Below are 15,255 nucleotides of genomic sequence, written 5' to 3'. Positions count from 1 at the left end.
GGCAAAGAGAATTTTGGGTGCACCCAATATTACGAGATAGACTGACGCATGAAATGTTTGCGACGTTGTATCCAAAACTAAGACAAAATAAATTCAAGTTTTTTAATTCTTTTAAAATATCTATAAAATCCTTTGACGATGGTTGGTGTTTTTTAGATATCATCAATAAATAGATCAGTATCGAAATGATCGTTTTCCATTTCAGCACATATATCTCAAAGCGCTTGGCTGACGCCCGCAAAACGCGCGATCGCATGTACGGTAACATGGCAGCACATATAGCTCAAAGCGCCCGTAAAGCGCTCGCAAAACGCGCGTTTTAACAAAAATCTATAAACGCGCGTTTAACGCTCGCTTGGCGTTTGAGTGTGTACGGCTACATAGAACTCTTGGTTCTTTAAAACGCGCGTTAAGCGCGCGTTTAAAAGCGCGCGTTTAACGCGCGTTGAAAAACGCCTAGTGTGTACAGGGCCTAACGTATTTTTCATTTGCATCACTATTGAAAAATACCTTTTCTTATCGGATATAAATACATTATGCTTGTTCAGTTTAACCTGATAAAAATCAGAGTTTTTCGGTAAAATTCACATGAATAACACGGAAATAATTAATGCAATTATTACAGCATCACACAGCAATAGGTTATGACGTCTGTTAATAATCAAAGGGGGATGGGTGTTCACATGTCCAACCACACGGAAAAATGTCGGGCTGTAACCAGTCACAACTAGTTACAATACAATAGAAGGCGGGATTTACAAAAGAGCGCAAAATCGATATCTTAAATTACAAAGTCCGTTTTTATAAGATTATTTTTTATTATAAATCTATTAACCATATCAAATTTTTATTCATTTTCTAATGAAGAAAGGCGAAGTATCGTTACGCTTAATTCGAAGTAGGTCTGCGAGAAGACTATAATCGCTCGAAAACTAAATTCGATGGGTTAGAAAAAATTCTCACTGCTTCTTTAAAAAAGAAGTTTTATGAAAAGAAGGTAATTTTCTAACGATATTTCATATATTAATTTAAAATTTCGTAAAAAGAAATATCTTAAGATGTTACCTTTTTGTTGTAGGCGATATCTGAATTAGAATATTCATAAAAAGGTTACCACCTTTTCGCATTTATACAGTAGTCGATACTAAATCCAGCAAAGAAGCTGTACGAAAATGGAAATTAAGGGTACAAATGCCGATAATCCTCCACAAAAGTTCGAAACTGAAATGAAACATCTAATCGACGAAGGGATAGAAGAAAATGGCGGAGTTAGTGAGAATACAGAATCTCTTCGTAGTATATTCTCACAAGTATTTTTTCCGTTTTTGATCGCTGGTTTAGGAACTGTCGCTGCAGGTTTAATTCTGGATATTATTCAGGTAAGTTTTTACTAATTTAAAAATATATATTTTATGAATTTTAAAGTTTTATGTCATTAACATAAAAATGATATTAATATTATCGAAAACAATATAAAACTTTACAAGCGTTTCGTTTAAATATTAAGATTATTACTTCATCGAATGTATTATACATTTATTTTACAAAATTACTCTTTCTGCCCCATAATATGGCATACGTAACTTTTATACTGGAAATTTCTATGTTAAATTTATATGAAGTTTGCTTATTCTTAATGTAAGAAAGTTAAAATAAATGTTACTCCAAATCTTTGAAAAATGCTACCTTGGTTACTATTTTTCTCGTCTAACAACTCAAGTTTACTCATTTCTGAAAGTTACTTTCTTAATTCTAATAAGTGTTCTCCAGTGGCCGAGTGGATCATATTTTCAATTCCTGTCTACTTGGCCATTAAAAGTGTGCCATTTCGTACCATCCGAGTATCGCGATAAACGTGACAATGATAGGATAAAATAACCAAATTCTTTATATGATTTTCATTTTAATGTTTGTTATATTATAGTATTTTATTTATATAACTATGAAGGTTATTTTACATAAGGATTTATCACACCGAATGACAAATCCAACGTATTTTAAAAATTCGTTATGTCCCTACTGTATACAATTTAAAGAATTTTTAAAATGCGTTAGATTGGGCACTTAGTGTGATAAACCCTTACGTAAAATAAGTAGTTATATAAATCAAACACTGTAATATAATGTAATAGAAGAGTTAGAAGTACAAAATAATCTAATAAACTTAATGTTTGTTCTTATGTTTTGTCCGGGCAACTCTGGGCTTATCTGCTAGTTTTATTATATTTTAAAAATATTTGATCACATTTTTTCGATAAAGAAGTTCGTCGACATTCTTAATCATACAAAGCAAATAGATTAAGAGAACTTTGAAATCAAGAGTTTATAAATAAAATTGTACATAAAAATAAGGTTAAAATAGAGGTTTTAAATAGAAGAGAAAATATCAAATATATAAAATTATGTTGATAAAATTAATTGAAATTATACATAAAAAGTATAAAAATTATTCGAAAATTAAAACAAATTTTGTGTGAAAAATATACGAAACAAATTTGGAAATTCTCTAATTTTAGAGAATTTGTGAAATATTTGGTGATTCTGTTTTTAGAGTAGATGATGATCAAGATAACACGAATGAAATCATTTTCAAAAATTTTTACTTATTTTCAATGTAATTTAGTTTCTAATTGAAGCTGTATTTATTAATTATAATTATTAACAAAGATTATTTAGGAATATTATTTTTTTAATTATTTTTGCAAATAATAAAACATTTTATTTCTAAATTTTAGATTGTGAAATGGCCTAAAAGTTACTGCTTCCCCGTATTTATTTTGACACATTCTAAATTTATTTAAATATAATTTGTAATTTATTCTAAATTTATATCATTTTTTACCTTAAATATGTTTGATATTTCGAAATATTTTAATGCTGTAAATTACTATAATTTAATTTTTTTGAAGTGCTTTTTTTATCCCGATAAAGGTGTAAAATTTTTTATTTTCTTGAAATTCTTACGCGTTTATGATAAACTTACAGACAACTAATATTGTAAATTTATAGAAATAAGCAGTAGGATGGATGCAATGCGTTATTTTATGTATATTTAAAAGCCATTTTCAGTTACAATTGCCAAGGAAAGATCTTTTCGATACCTTTCAAAATCGTATACGATGAATTTATCAGTTTATATTATTATATAATTCAATTTTTCCTTTTTTCCTAAACTCGCTAATATCCCAATGGATAAAATCACTGAACACTGATAGTTAGTCGCGGATTAGCGCGTCATCAATGGGCTGACCATATGAATTTTCTGGGCTTTCTTATGTGTTTAACACCTAAATAGGGGCTATTTTGCCATAGAAAGTATTCTCTTTCTTTGGCAGATAGCTCAAGAGTTGTATTTCCTTATTTCAGTAATACAGCCCCTCTTTCTAAACCCGTGAAAGAAAGAACATTGATCTAAGGTTTTCGAGATTAGTAAATGTTTTAGTTATAATAGATGTGTTTTAAAATACACTTTCGTTAAATAACTTATATTTAAATTTTTATTTATATATTATTTATTTTTAGTACTGGAGTGTCTTCAAAAATTTACCGGAAATGTTTATTCTTGTTCCGTCTTTGTTGGGTCTAAAAGGAAATTTGGAAATGACTTTGGCTTCCAGACTGTCTACTCAAGTACATTTTTAATACGAAAATTAAAAAAAATATATATATATAAAGCAATAATATTATATTGAATTAATAAGGGATTTTTTCTATGAACAGGCAAATCTCGGTAATCTGGATCAAACTAAAGAACAATATCAAATTGCTAAAGGAAATCTTGCCCTCGTTCAGGTATGTAAATATTATAAAACTTCAATGTAAAATTATATTATTCAGATCGGAATTATAATAAATATAACTTTTTCCAGTGCCAAGCTACTGTTGTAGGATTTTTAGCATCGTTATTTGCGATATTAGTCGATTATATCGAAGAAGGTACATTTAGTATAAATCACGCATTTTTGATATGTGCTAGCAGTTTGCTTACTGCCTCCATAGCAAGTTTCCTCTTAGGTATTTTATATTAATATAGATTTATTTAAAATATCACATTTTTATTATATAAAATACCATTTAAATTCTTATCTGTTAGGTTGCGTAACAATAGGAGTAGTTATCATCTCTAGAAAGTGCCTAATTAATCCCGATAACGTTGCAGCACCAGTTGCAGCTTCATTAGGTGATGTTGTAACTTTAACTCTTCTTTCAGTTTGTAGCCAGTCTTTATATTCACTAGATGACAGTGAGTAAATTTTTAAAATATTCTACAAATTCTTCGATGCTTTACATTATAAATATATTTAAAAATTTATTTAATTCATAGACATTAAACAATGGATTCAAATTCCAATAATTGTAATTTTAATCTCTCTGGTACCTTTATGGTGGTTGATCGCTTACAAAAACGAATATACCAGAATTATTCTCTATACTGGTTGGGTCCCCGTAATAACTGCTGTAGTAATTGCTAGGTAGGATCTTAATTAAATTATTAATCATTCTAATAATTACATAATTAGATAATTTTAAAATTCATTTATATGTGTTTCAGTGCGGGAGGTTATATCTTGGATACCACTGTTTCTCAATACAAAGAAATTGCTGTTTTCCAACCGGTTATCAATGGTACGTTTTAATTTATTAAAACACTTTACAATTTAAACATTATTAAAAATTAAATACGGCCTATAAAACGTATCTCTAGTATATTTTAAATTTAAAAAAAAAAAATGTAATGCTCTTAGACATAATCTAGATCTTATTAAGTTCTCAAAATGAGGATTAAATATCTCAATTTTAGAAATTATTGCCAGTTGCTAATCAGAGACATCCTAAAATATCTTTAAGCAATTTTATACAATTTACGATAAGATACTTAGATATCAAAGTTAGTATTCAGTGAAATTTTACAAACTGATAATCAGTTGCAGAATTTAACTGAGTCATAGTTTTGTTGCCAATCGTTTAAACAGAGTATTGCTTTAGAAATATAATTTCTAAAAGAAAGACTTTCTAGTAACTCTAAATATACTTTTATAAAGAAATATTACATGAAATTTCGTGAAAATTTCAAGTATTAAAAGCGAAATCTGAATATAAAGATAATCTTCCATGTTGTATTGATAATTTTGATCTTAATTTTATTTGAATGATTCTGTTTATCTACTATATCACATAATTATCATCTTTATTACCGTAATTATAAATATTAATAATTGTTTAAAACCCCATCGAAATCCTATTTATATTATTTATAATATATAGTATAAAAAGAGAAATTAACTCCTTATGTAATTTTTTTAATTTTTACAAAAATGTTTTTTATCTTCAAAATTTCAATAAAGCATGTTACATTATTTTAAGTTCGAAATATTAACTAATCGAATGATTATTTTAAGAAGAAATTTAATTTATTATTTACTTCATAATTTAGGTGTAGGAGGTAATCTGGTAGCTGTTCAAGCCAGTCGTATATCTACTTCTCTCCATCAAAGAACAAAACTTGGCATACTGCCGACAGGTGATACAAAACGTTGCATCGATCCCTTCTCTGCATTTTTTGGAAAGAGTGAGTCTCTTTAAACTATATCATCGTATACTATAATAATACGTGGACGTGAATAATACTAGTATTATAGAGTTTATTATAAATCCACACAAACACACATATTCTCCCGCTATCATAAAAGATCAGTAAGATAAACTACCTTCACTACGTTAGGGTAAATTATTATAACAAAGTAAAGATCAACAAAGCAATAAAAGTTAAGAGTACGAATTATTTTGAATAAAAATAATAAGTTTATATCAATATTTCCCAAATTTTTTGTAAGTAGTTCCAATGGAGAACGTTTAATCTAATCACGAGAACAGCTGATAATTGCGTTTGATGTCTCCTAATTATCTAGAGTAGAAAGCATTATTTTCAACAGAATAAAAAACAAAAAAACATGTATACGTAGTTGCCTTGCGTGTAAACTGTTATAGTTAAACTATTCAAGTTTACCCGAATAGTTTAACTGTAACTTTTAACATAAGCTAACTACCTGTATTGAACAATTAGAATTAGACGTTGTTTTATTGTATTTTGTAAAAATATAATATACTCATTATACTGTAATATATCTCGAATTATTTATATTTTTCGTTTTTTAAAGTGAATTCAAATAAAGTAAACTTCTCAGTTAAACTAATAATATGTGTATAATACCACTTTGTATATTATTAACACACAATATTAACACCAATGTAGTATTATACATTAGTAATCGTTAAATGGAAGACAAGTATTTTTTCCTTTATTATTTATCCTTCGACTCAAATATGTTCTAAAAATCTAAAAACATAATTCACGAAAATACTGAAGTTCATTAAAAATTTCTCTTAAACTTTTGTTTCAATTGTCTTTTATTTTTTATTTTTAAGCTATTTAATAAGCATGTCACTATACTCTGATGGAATTTTGTTAAATATCCTACATAACAGCTATATTTAAAATAATAATAAAAGTTTGTCTTAATTTTAAAGAAAATAAAAATTTTAAATAAAATAAATAAAATTTCATTAAAACTCGTTGAAATTTATAAAGATCCTCACGTACGGACCGCAAATCTGCTTCTTTTTATGGTAATTCCTGGACAATATTTCTTCCTGATGATCATTCATGTTCTGAAGTACGATTCACCGGACGTTCCTCCTCTATTTTATGTACTCTATCCGGTAGCCGCTCTAATTCAGGTAATCCAGTTTTATAATTAACTTATCATTAAATTAATTATTTAATTTCTCTGAAAATGTGTCACTAATTTATCAATTCAATTTACAGGTAGCAATTCTTTTGTATTCGGCATATTGCATGATTCTTTGGATGTGGAAATGGAGCATCGATCCTGATAATTCCTCTATTCCCTATTTAACTGCCTTAGGAGATTTGTTAGGAACCGCTTTATTGGCTATTGTTTTTTATGTTTTATATTCGTCGAAAAATTATACTCCTGCCTGATATTTATTTATTTTTTTAAAATATTTTATGTCCTCTGTACAGACAATTCGATTCAAATTATTTTGTTTACTTTTAATAAATGAAGTTCTAATGAGTTGTATCTTATATAAAAAAAAATATATTTTTATAAAATAAATGATTGTTAAGTTTCTGAAATGTTATTTTTTAATTTTATTTTTATAATAATTTTTATTTAATATTAAAATGCGTTAGGCGGCAATCCGAAAACTACTTTTGATCTAGGCGGTAGGCTTGGAGGAACCGGCTTGACCGATAAACCACGTGAATTTTTCGAAAATGGTCTGTCTTGGATGTGTCAGGCTCTGTTCCTGGCTACCTGGCAGTTCCATTGTGGACCTAATCAAACCCATGATGGGCCTGATAAAAATAAAGCTTTCTTTGTACCACGGGGCAGTAAGAGTTAAAATTTTCTTCAATAAATTAACGCCAAAAACAAACGATTCTTATGAGCATTGTGAAGCAATGCTCATAAGAATAATGCTCATTACATTCTCAATAAGACAATAAGAAGATAATGCTCATGACATATGTAATCATTTTTGTAATTGCAATAAAATTATTGTAGTTTGTTTTTAACTCCCGAAATTTGTTAGGAAACGTTTATAATATGCAAATTAACGGAACAACAGCGCCAAATTTTGTTCTAGCGGTTGAATTTTGAAGGGAAATCGAAACCTCGTACCTAGGACAGTATGTCGGCGTAAACAAAATTTGCTTGAAATTTTCTCATTAGTTATCATTTATTAAAAATCTCAGAGTTCTCTGTAGTAAACTTCAGAGACATACTCTTTAAATATGATCTCTCTTCAGCAAGCAACACAGCTAAAGAAGCTAGGGTTATGAGAGTTCATCCACCTCTGATTATACAGTATTTCTGAAAAATGGGGATTTATGTTTTTCCGACCAGCAACTCATTCTTGGTTGCCCATTCACATGCAAGTTCTCACATAGTTAAGGCTTCTAACCAGAAATTTTGAAAAAGGTAAACCACCAGACTAGTGTTTCTCAACCTTTTTTCTAATAGTGGCAATCTCAACTTGGTAATTTTTTGGTTGAAGTGTTATGACGCTGTTCAGCACTATATTTTGCGACGCTTCCAAACCGACTGAAAGCCGCTGCACTAGGCACTTTTTGATTGAAAAGTACTAATCCTGTTTAGATCCATTTTCCATGAAAACATTTTCCTTGTTTGCTTGAGTACATTTTTAAATAAGCTAGTTAGAAACTTGATAATCTGAGATCAAATGTTTGTATTTCTAATTGCTTTTCATTGTCATGTTTTGAATTTATATAAAAATGCATAATTTGTAGAATTTGCCGTTATAAAAGTTTACAGAAGCTAGCTTATGATTGGTCGAGTCTGTCCGTCATCATTCATTATTCTCAATTGTAGACCTTGCAGAACCCTTGGATATGTGTTAAGCCATTGTACTATGGCCATCTTGATGTCCATAGAACGAATAAAGTTAAAAAAGGAAAAAATAATTTTTTTAATTATTCCATTATCTATAAACCGTTAAAGAACAAAATAAAACCAACAATCTAACATTATCTTGTTTTATGCATTAAACAAATCATCAACCAAGTTGCAATTGATTCGGAGGTTCGTATTGTCTTTCATAATCTTGTTTTAATCGCGCGTACATTTACTTGCTTACTCTTTAGCAATATGAATAAAGAAAATGATAATCTTTCAATTTCATTATTGATAGTCAAGTCCGGCTATCTAAGACTACGTAATTTTTAGGGATAGGGTGCATTGGCCAATCATCAGGACTGGTGAGGTGGTCAAAATTTGCAAAATATTGGGCTACATAATTTGTGAACGTTTCCTGACCTAAGACCAAATCGTTAGATAAATTATGACAAGTGTTAGGATGGTTTTATTAAATTTTGGTTGATAAACATATTGTATTAATTTTGAGTTTAGCCTACTTACAAGCCTAAAGCTGGTCGAAACTAAACTGGTCCCAAATCAAATAAAATTACGGTTATCATAAAAAAAAACTTACTAAATGGAATTAAACATCACATTTTAAACTTTAATTACTTTATATAGGCGCAATTTTATCTAAATCTGTGTTTTTGTTCTTATTTTACTGGGTTTCTGTATACATTTTACTATGACAATTCCCTTAATGCAATATGAAGCTAAGCAAATTTTTTATTTAATTTGAATGTAATTATATATATATAATTACATTGTCATATCAAAATTTCTACTTATAAGTACCCAATTGATTGTTAATGTTTAATGACTTATCAATTTTATATTTTTATCAACAAAACAATGTATAAATACAAAATCACATTTAAATTCCTAATGTTTTGATAAATAAATGAAAAGCTTTTATTTCTTGAAATTTTAATAAATTTTATTAATAAAATAAATTTACTACACAATAACTTTATCATGTAATTAAAAATTAAAAATTATAGAATTTATTTCATTTTTCAAATATTTTTAAATTAATTTTTAATGGATAACATCATTTTCTTCAACAAGGAATATGCAATAAGTTATTAAAAATTTTTAAATATATTTTAAAAAATAAAAATTCTCATTATATTTATGAGTTATATTTAATATTCCAAAAATAAGAATTATAATTTTGAGCAAATGCTTTCAATTATCAGGTTTAATCATCATTCTGCACAGTTTTGAGTTAAATATTTTATTTCTTCTTGTTCATGGCTGAAATTGATAATTTTACTTTTCCAGGCATATTTCTGCAGATATCTTGTTCTTTAGTGCTTTTTAATAAATCTTTTTCTCTAGAAGTTGTACTTTTATCGTTAATAAAAATATTTAAAGCTGTTTTAGCTGCTTTACCTCTCTTCCCAGAACCTGGTACTACTTTGACTTTAAATTTGTAATTTTGCATGGCAGAATAAGGAGCACAGACTGGAACAGCAAACAGAAGTGTGTCTTCAGAAACAGGACAGCCAGTAAGAGAATTTAAAGTTTTCTCATCTTCATTTTGTCTTAAAATGTCTTCAGTTACATCCACTTCTTCATCTGAATTTTCCTGTTCCTGTTTAGAGTTTTTCTCATTTTTCAATTCACATGTCGCTACATTACCACTGGATGAATCAGCTTCCATATTCACAATATTCTCATTCTTTAGATTATTTGATTGTTGAATCTTTTGTTTTAACTGTTTATTTTGATGTTGCATTTCTTTATTTTCTTTTTTCTCCCGTTTCTTCTTCTTTGAATCATTCTCTTGCTTCTTTTTATTTCCCGAAGATGCTAATATTTCCATTCTAAGCTGTCTTTCTTCTTCATCTTGATCCTTATATTTTTCTTTAATTTTTTTAAGTTTAGATTTCTGACCTCTTTTTTGTTGATTTTGTGGATTCTGTTCTTGATTATTCAATTTTTTTTCTTTCTGATTTTTAAAGACCTGAGATTGAGAATTAACTGTTTTCTGTGTTTTGGCTATTTTACCGGAATGAATTATCTGTTGTTCATTTCCAAGAATTGTAGAGTTAGAATCCTTTGTATCCTCAATTGACAAATTTGATAATTTCACAACAGTATCAGGAAAATTGACTGATTCTTCAAAGCTTTGGTTACTGAAGTTCTCATTTTCATAAATTTTTTCTAAGCTTGATGTATCACTTTGATCTTTAGGGTTTAATTTTAAAGAATCAGAAGTATTTTCATCATTTATTTGTTTATTAACTTCTGCAGGTATATCACTTGAATTACTCTCTGTATCAGAAAATTTGCTTAAATCAATTTCTGTTTCTAAGTTACATTCAACTGTATCACATTCATTTAATTTTTCTTCCTCTTCTTCTATTTTTAGTTTTCTTTCATCTAAATGCCTCTCTATGCTGTCTTCATCAAGTTTAAAGAGAAAGCCAAAACCAACAATTAAATGTGAAGGAGGCAGAAAATTCTTCTTGCCTCTAATCATGAAACTTCCAGGAACTAAATATTCACCAGTTGGGGCTGTTTTTGTTACTTGGTGATGGTAAACCCACCAAGCACTAGTAACTATTTTTTCATTCCAGGCTGCACTGTAACATATAGCCATTGCTCCTGCTTCATTCAATGTCTTTGGTGGTATTGGCTTACCTGATGGATTTTTTATTACTACACTACTTGCTCCATGCAACTCTGCATGAACATATATATCTCCTGCTTTCATGTAACGCTTTACTATTAATTCATTCTGCTGTATATCTCGTCCCGCTATAACAATGTAGTTTTCTGAACTGATAAACCACAAAAATTTTTCAAACCAAAATGTTTTCCGAGCTTTCATAATATTAGATGTTACGGCAACTTCTTTGAGTGTTTCTTTAGCTTTCTTTTCAGCTGACTTATATGCTTTTACTGTTGATTCAATTGTTTTTTGTTGTTTTTTGGCAGCATGCTTTTTATGATCATAATATTTTCTTGCATTTCCATAAGCTGATAAATCAAGATCTATATCCACTATACATGGTTTATCATCAAGATTATCTGTGTTGTACACATCACTATTATTATTATTATTATTATTATTATTATTGTTATCATCATCATCATCATCATCCACATTGCTTCTTATAAATGGATTATAAAGAATCATTGTAAAATGATTAGTATCAAGTTTTAGACCTTTGATTGACTTTGCTATAGGATCTCCTTGTTTCTGTGCATCCTGTATGAGATTCCATATATTAATCCAACTTATTTGATTTGCAATAGCACTCTGGATAGTTAAAATAGCACTCTGAACTAGGTCTAAATTCACTTCAATATATTGAGCTTTTCTTTGATCTTCTAACTGAGCTTTCTGTAAGGTTCCAATTCTACTATCATGGTCTTTCTTAATGTTTTCTAATTTTTTTAAGGCTTCTTTCTCTTTTTGTAATGTTTTAATATCTATTTTTTGACTTTCAAGATTAGAGAAAAAATGATCAGTTGCTTTATTAAATGTAGGAAATTCACTATAAGGACTCTTCTTATGTTGTAAATATAGCATAGGATGAAATTCTATAAATGTTAAAACTTCACTTTTTTCGTTCTGATTTGAAGACACACCCTTCACAGCCTTTTGAATAATATATCCTGAACTCAAAGAATTTGAAAGTGACTTCATTATTTCTTCAGATTTCTTAACAGCTAACATGATTTGTGAAACATCCAAGAAATCATAATCTTTTCCAATTTTATAATTCGGAGGAAAACCAACACTCAACAATGCATGTTCGATAAGAGCTGGTCCACACATCAAATGAGGAATCAGTACCTTCTTCAGCAAATCACCTTCCTTAACAGTTTTTAAAATTTCAAGAAGTTTGTCATTTGAAAGCGATTCCTCCTTCCTCGCCAATTCCACGGGATACTTCTCTCGAACGACTAAACGGACGTCTTCATCTCCAACAGTACGAGGCCTCAGTATATTCAATATGGTATATTCGTTATCGGTTAAAACAATATTTCCTTTATCATATAATTCAATTAATATATGGTAACACGCTTCATTTATACCAAACTGCATATCCACAACTCTATCAACTCCCAGCTGATTGATGGCTTCAACTCGCTTGTTCTTTATATGTTTTCTTAATTTCATAGTAAAACCATGAGGTGCCACACTCTTTGGCCATTCGTAATCGGTTTTATGTATTCTAATTCCCGATTCTACTAAGATTGTACATTTCTCTTCTTGTCTAGCCAACTTAAACAGGTAGGTTTTATGGTCGATATCATATACTTGAGATAATCTCATCCCAATAACATCCTTTAACTCCAATAAAATTGCTACTAAGTCAGTACTATCAAATCTAGACTTCATGTTTACTTTTTCTGTGTAATAAAATCTAATATTTGAAAAACAAAATTACAAACAGAACGTTAATAACGTCACATCGAGTAACTTACTCTGCCATCTTTTTCGTTGCTCTTTAATTTTACGCCACCTGTGGGAATAAATAACATTTTGAATATTTTTTGAAATTTATTATCGTACTTATTTAAATTAATACCCAAAAAATGTAATAAATAGCTAAAAATATTTAAAATTATATATTTGATATATATATTAAAACATTCAATTTTCATGAATTGATTTCTTCGTTAACTCCATCTAAACAGAAGTCGGGTATTCGATATTCAATAATAATATTATATATGTGTTTTTTTACGGACTGACTTATTAATGCATTAAAGTTATATCAAAATTATATAATATATTCTAAAATATCAAATAAGGAGCAGTCCACGAATTACGTGTACAGTTTGAGTCACTTTTCACCTCCTTCCTCCTTGTGTACGATAATGTAGTTTTGACAAACTCCATTCCCTTTAATTGTAATAGTTCATGGACTCACATGAAATTCTGCAAATATTTTCTAACTGTTTGTTTATTTATATGACCAATAAGTAAGCTTAAAAGAATAAGTTCGTACGCCACTAATACCAGTAACTGGCGGCCCGGCCTTGATGATTTCTTTTCTAAAAATCAATATTTCTAACATCTTGCGGGAATTAAAACAGAAAAAATTTAAACCTCTAATTGTTTACGTAAGTCGTAAAGCTTGGCAACAAAAAGGCCATTGTTAGACCTTTTTTTAAAATTACAGTATGTTTTGGTTTACCAAATAATATTGATAACGGCCGCGGCCGTTATATATGTTACCGGCCAAACCCGATTTCAAGCCAAACTAGTTTATCCTACGCATGTCAGGATATACTAGTTTAGCCTAGGACAGGGGTGGCGAACCTATGGCATGCGTGCCCAAAGTGGCACGTAAGGAGAAATCATCTGGCACGTAATGTATCATACGATTTCTGTCTTTTTCAATCATCTTTTCCGTTTATCACCTGATTATCCTTTTTTCAATCGGCTTTTTTACATTTATTATAATTAAAGCGTATTCGTTTAATTTCTTTAAATATCGTTATTCGAAATCTGAAACTTTGGAACGCATAAACATCTTTAAAGCTAAGTATGCTTACAATATGGCACGCGAACACAAAAACGTTCGCTATCCCCGGACTCGGACAATCTAGTTTGGCCTAAATACTTTAGGCTTAGTTTGTCCTAGGCCGAACTGATTTAGAATTATTATTTAAGTCAGGCCTGGCCAACCCAAATTGTTTTGCGGGCCACTTTGATCAAGCGTAACATTACAATGGGCCACAATTTAGGCAAACATGCTTTTAAAAAAGTAAAACAAATACAAAATGAATAAGAGTTCATTGTTATACCAAGAGTTCGTACTCGCACTTGCGCATTATAACAATGACACATGCAAATTTTCATTTATTTAATTGTTTTGGTATACACAAAACGGAAAACGAAAGTTTTAATAGATATATAATATCGCTTAGCGTGCCACACAATTTAATGTGATGGGCCGCGGGTTGGCCAGGCCTGATTTAAGTATATTAATGGTTAAAATAAAATTAAAAGGCAATCAATTAGATTAACAATATTTATTCAAACATAGTCTACTTAATTATAAAAAACGGTATTGATTAGAAGTGACACAACACTTGTACAAAACTATAAAATAAAAAATAAGCTAATCAGTACTTATCAGTTTGTATTTTTTTATTAAACCATGCACTTTTAAAGGTAATTAACTTTCGAGAATACTGTATTTTCAAAAATTCAAACGAAATAATAAAAATAACTTTTAGAGCCTGTACACACTAGGCGTTTTTCAACGCGCGTTAAACGCGCGCTTTTAAACGCGCGTTTAATTAAAGAACCAAGAGTTCTATGTAGCCGTACACACTCAAACGCGCGCTTTTGGCCAAGTGCGCGTTAAACGCGCGTTTATAGATTTTTGTTAAAACGCGCGTTTTGCGGGCGTTAGCCGAGCGCTTTGAGATATATGTGCTGCCATGTTACCGTACATGCGATCGCGCGTTTTCCCAGCGCTTTACGGGCGCTTCTAGATTTACGCCATCATTTTGCTGTATTATGCGCTTTTATTATGCTGTATTATGGATCGCGCGCTTTTGGGTAATATCTACTTTTATAATATGGAGTAAGTCATCAAATGATTTTATAGACATTCTAAAATAATTAAAAAACTTGAATTTATTTTGTCTTAGTTTTGGATACAACGTCGCAAACATTTCATGCGTCAGTCTATCTCGTAATATTGGGTGCAGACAAATTTCTCTTTGCCTCTGCCGTCGTCTTTTATAGCGACGATAGAGGAGCCACACACAAGCAATCACTTCCACATCCATTTCCAAACCGAGTCAGTGCGCA

At 29.6% G+C, this 15,255-nt stretch overlaps 2 protein-coding genes across 2 annotated transcripts; one reads left to right on the top strand and one right to left on the bottom strand.

Moving 5' to 3' along the window:
• Window positions 1–719: 719 nt before the first annotated feature.
• Window positions 720–7,049, top strand: LOC111640138 (solute carrier family 41 member 1-like). Its single transcript, XM_023386135.1, has 11 exons — window positions 720–997; window positions 1,079–1,379; window positions 3,523–3,630; window positions 3,721–3,792; window positions 3,870–4,014; window positions 4,094–4,243; window positions 4,325–4,472; window positions 4,553–4,626; window positions 5,435–5,569; window positions 6,590–6,738; window positions 6,827–7,049. Exons 2-11 carry the CDS (start codon window positions 1,173–1,175, stop codon window positions 7,001–7,003), a joined length of 1,365 nt encoding a protein of 454 aa, XP_023241903.1. The 5' UTR covers window positions 720–997; window positions 1,079–1,172; the 3' UTR covers window positions 7,004–7,049.
• Window positions 7,050–9,484: 2,435 nt separating this feature from the next.
• Window positions 9,485–12,929, bottom strand: LOC111640136 (nuclear export mediator factor NEMF-like). Its single transcript, XM_023386132.1, has one exon. The coding sequence runs from the start codon at window positions 12,820–12,822 to the stop codon at window positions 9,700–9,702; it is 3,123 nt and encodes a 1,040-aa protein (XP_023241900.1). The 5' UTR covers window positions 12,823–12,929; the 3' UTR covers window positions 9,485–9,699.
• Between the last annotated feature and the right edge of the window lie 2,326 nt (window positions 12,930–15,255).

This window comes from Centruroides sculpturatus, unplaced genomic scaffold (assembly GCF_000671375.1).
Source record: "Centruroides sculpturatus isolate CEXI.00-Female unplaced genomic scaffold, Cexi_2.0 scaffold1392, whole genome shotgun sequence".
NCBI classification, from domain to species: domain Eukaryota; kingdom Metazoa; phylum Arthropoda; class Arachnida; order Scorpiones; family Buthidae; genus Centruroides; species Centruroides sculpturatus.
The sequence above is the reverse complement of the archived record's forward strand: the minus strand, read 5'-3'. Positions and strand labels throughout refer to the sequence as shown.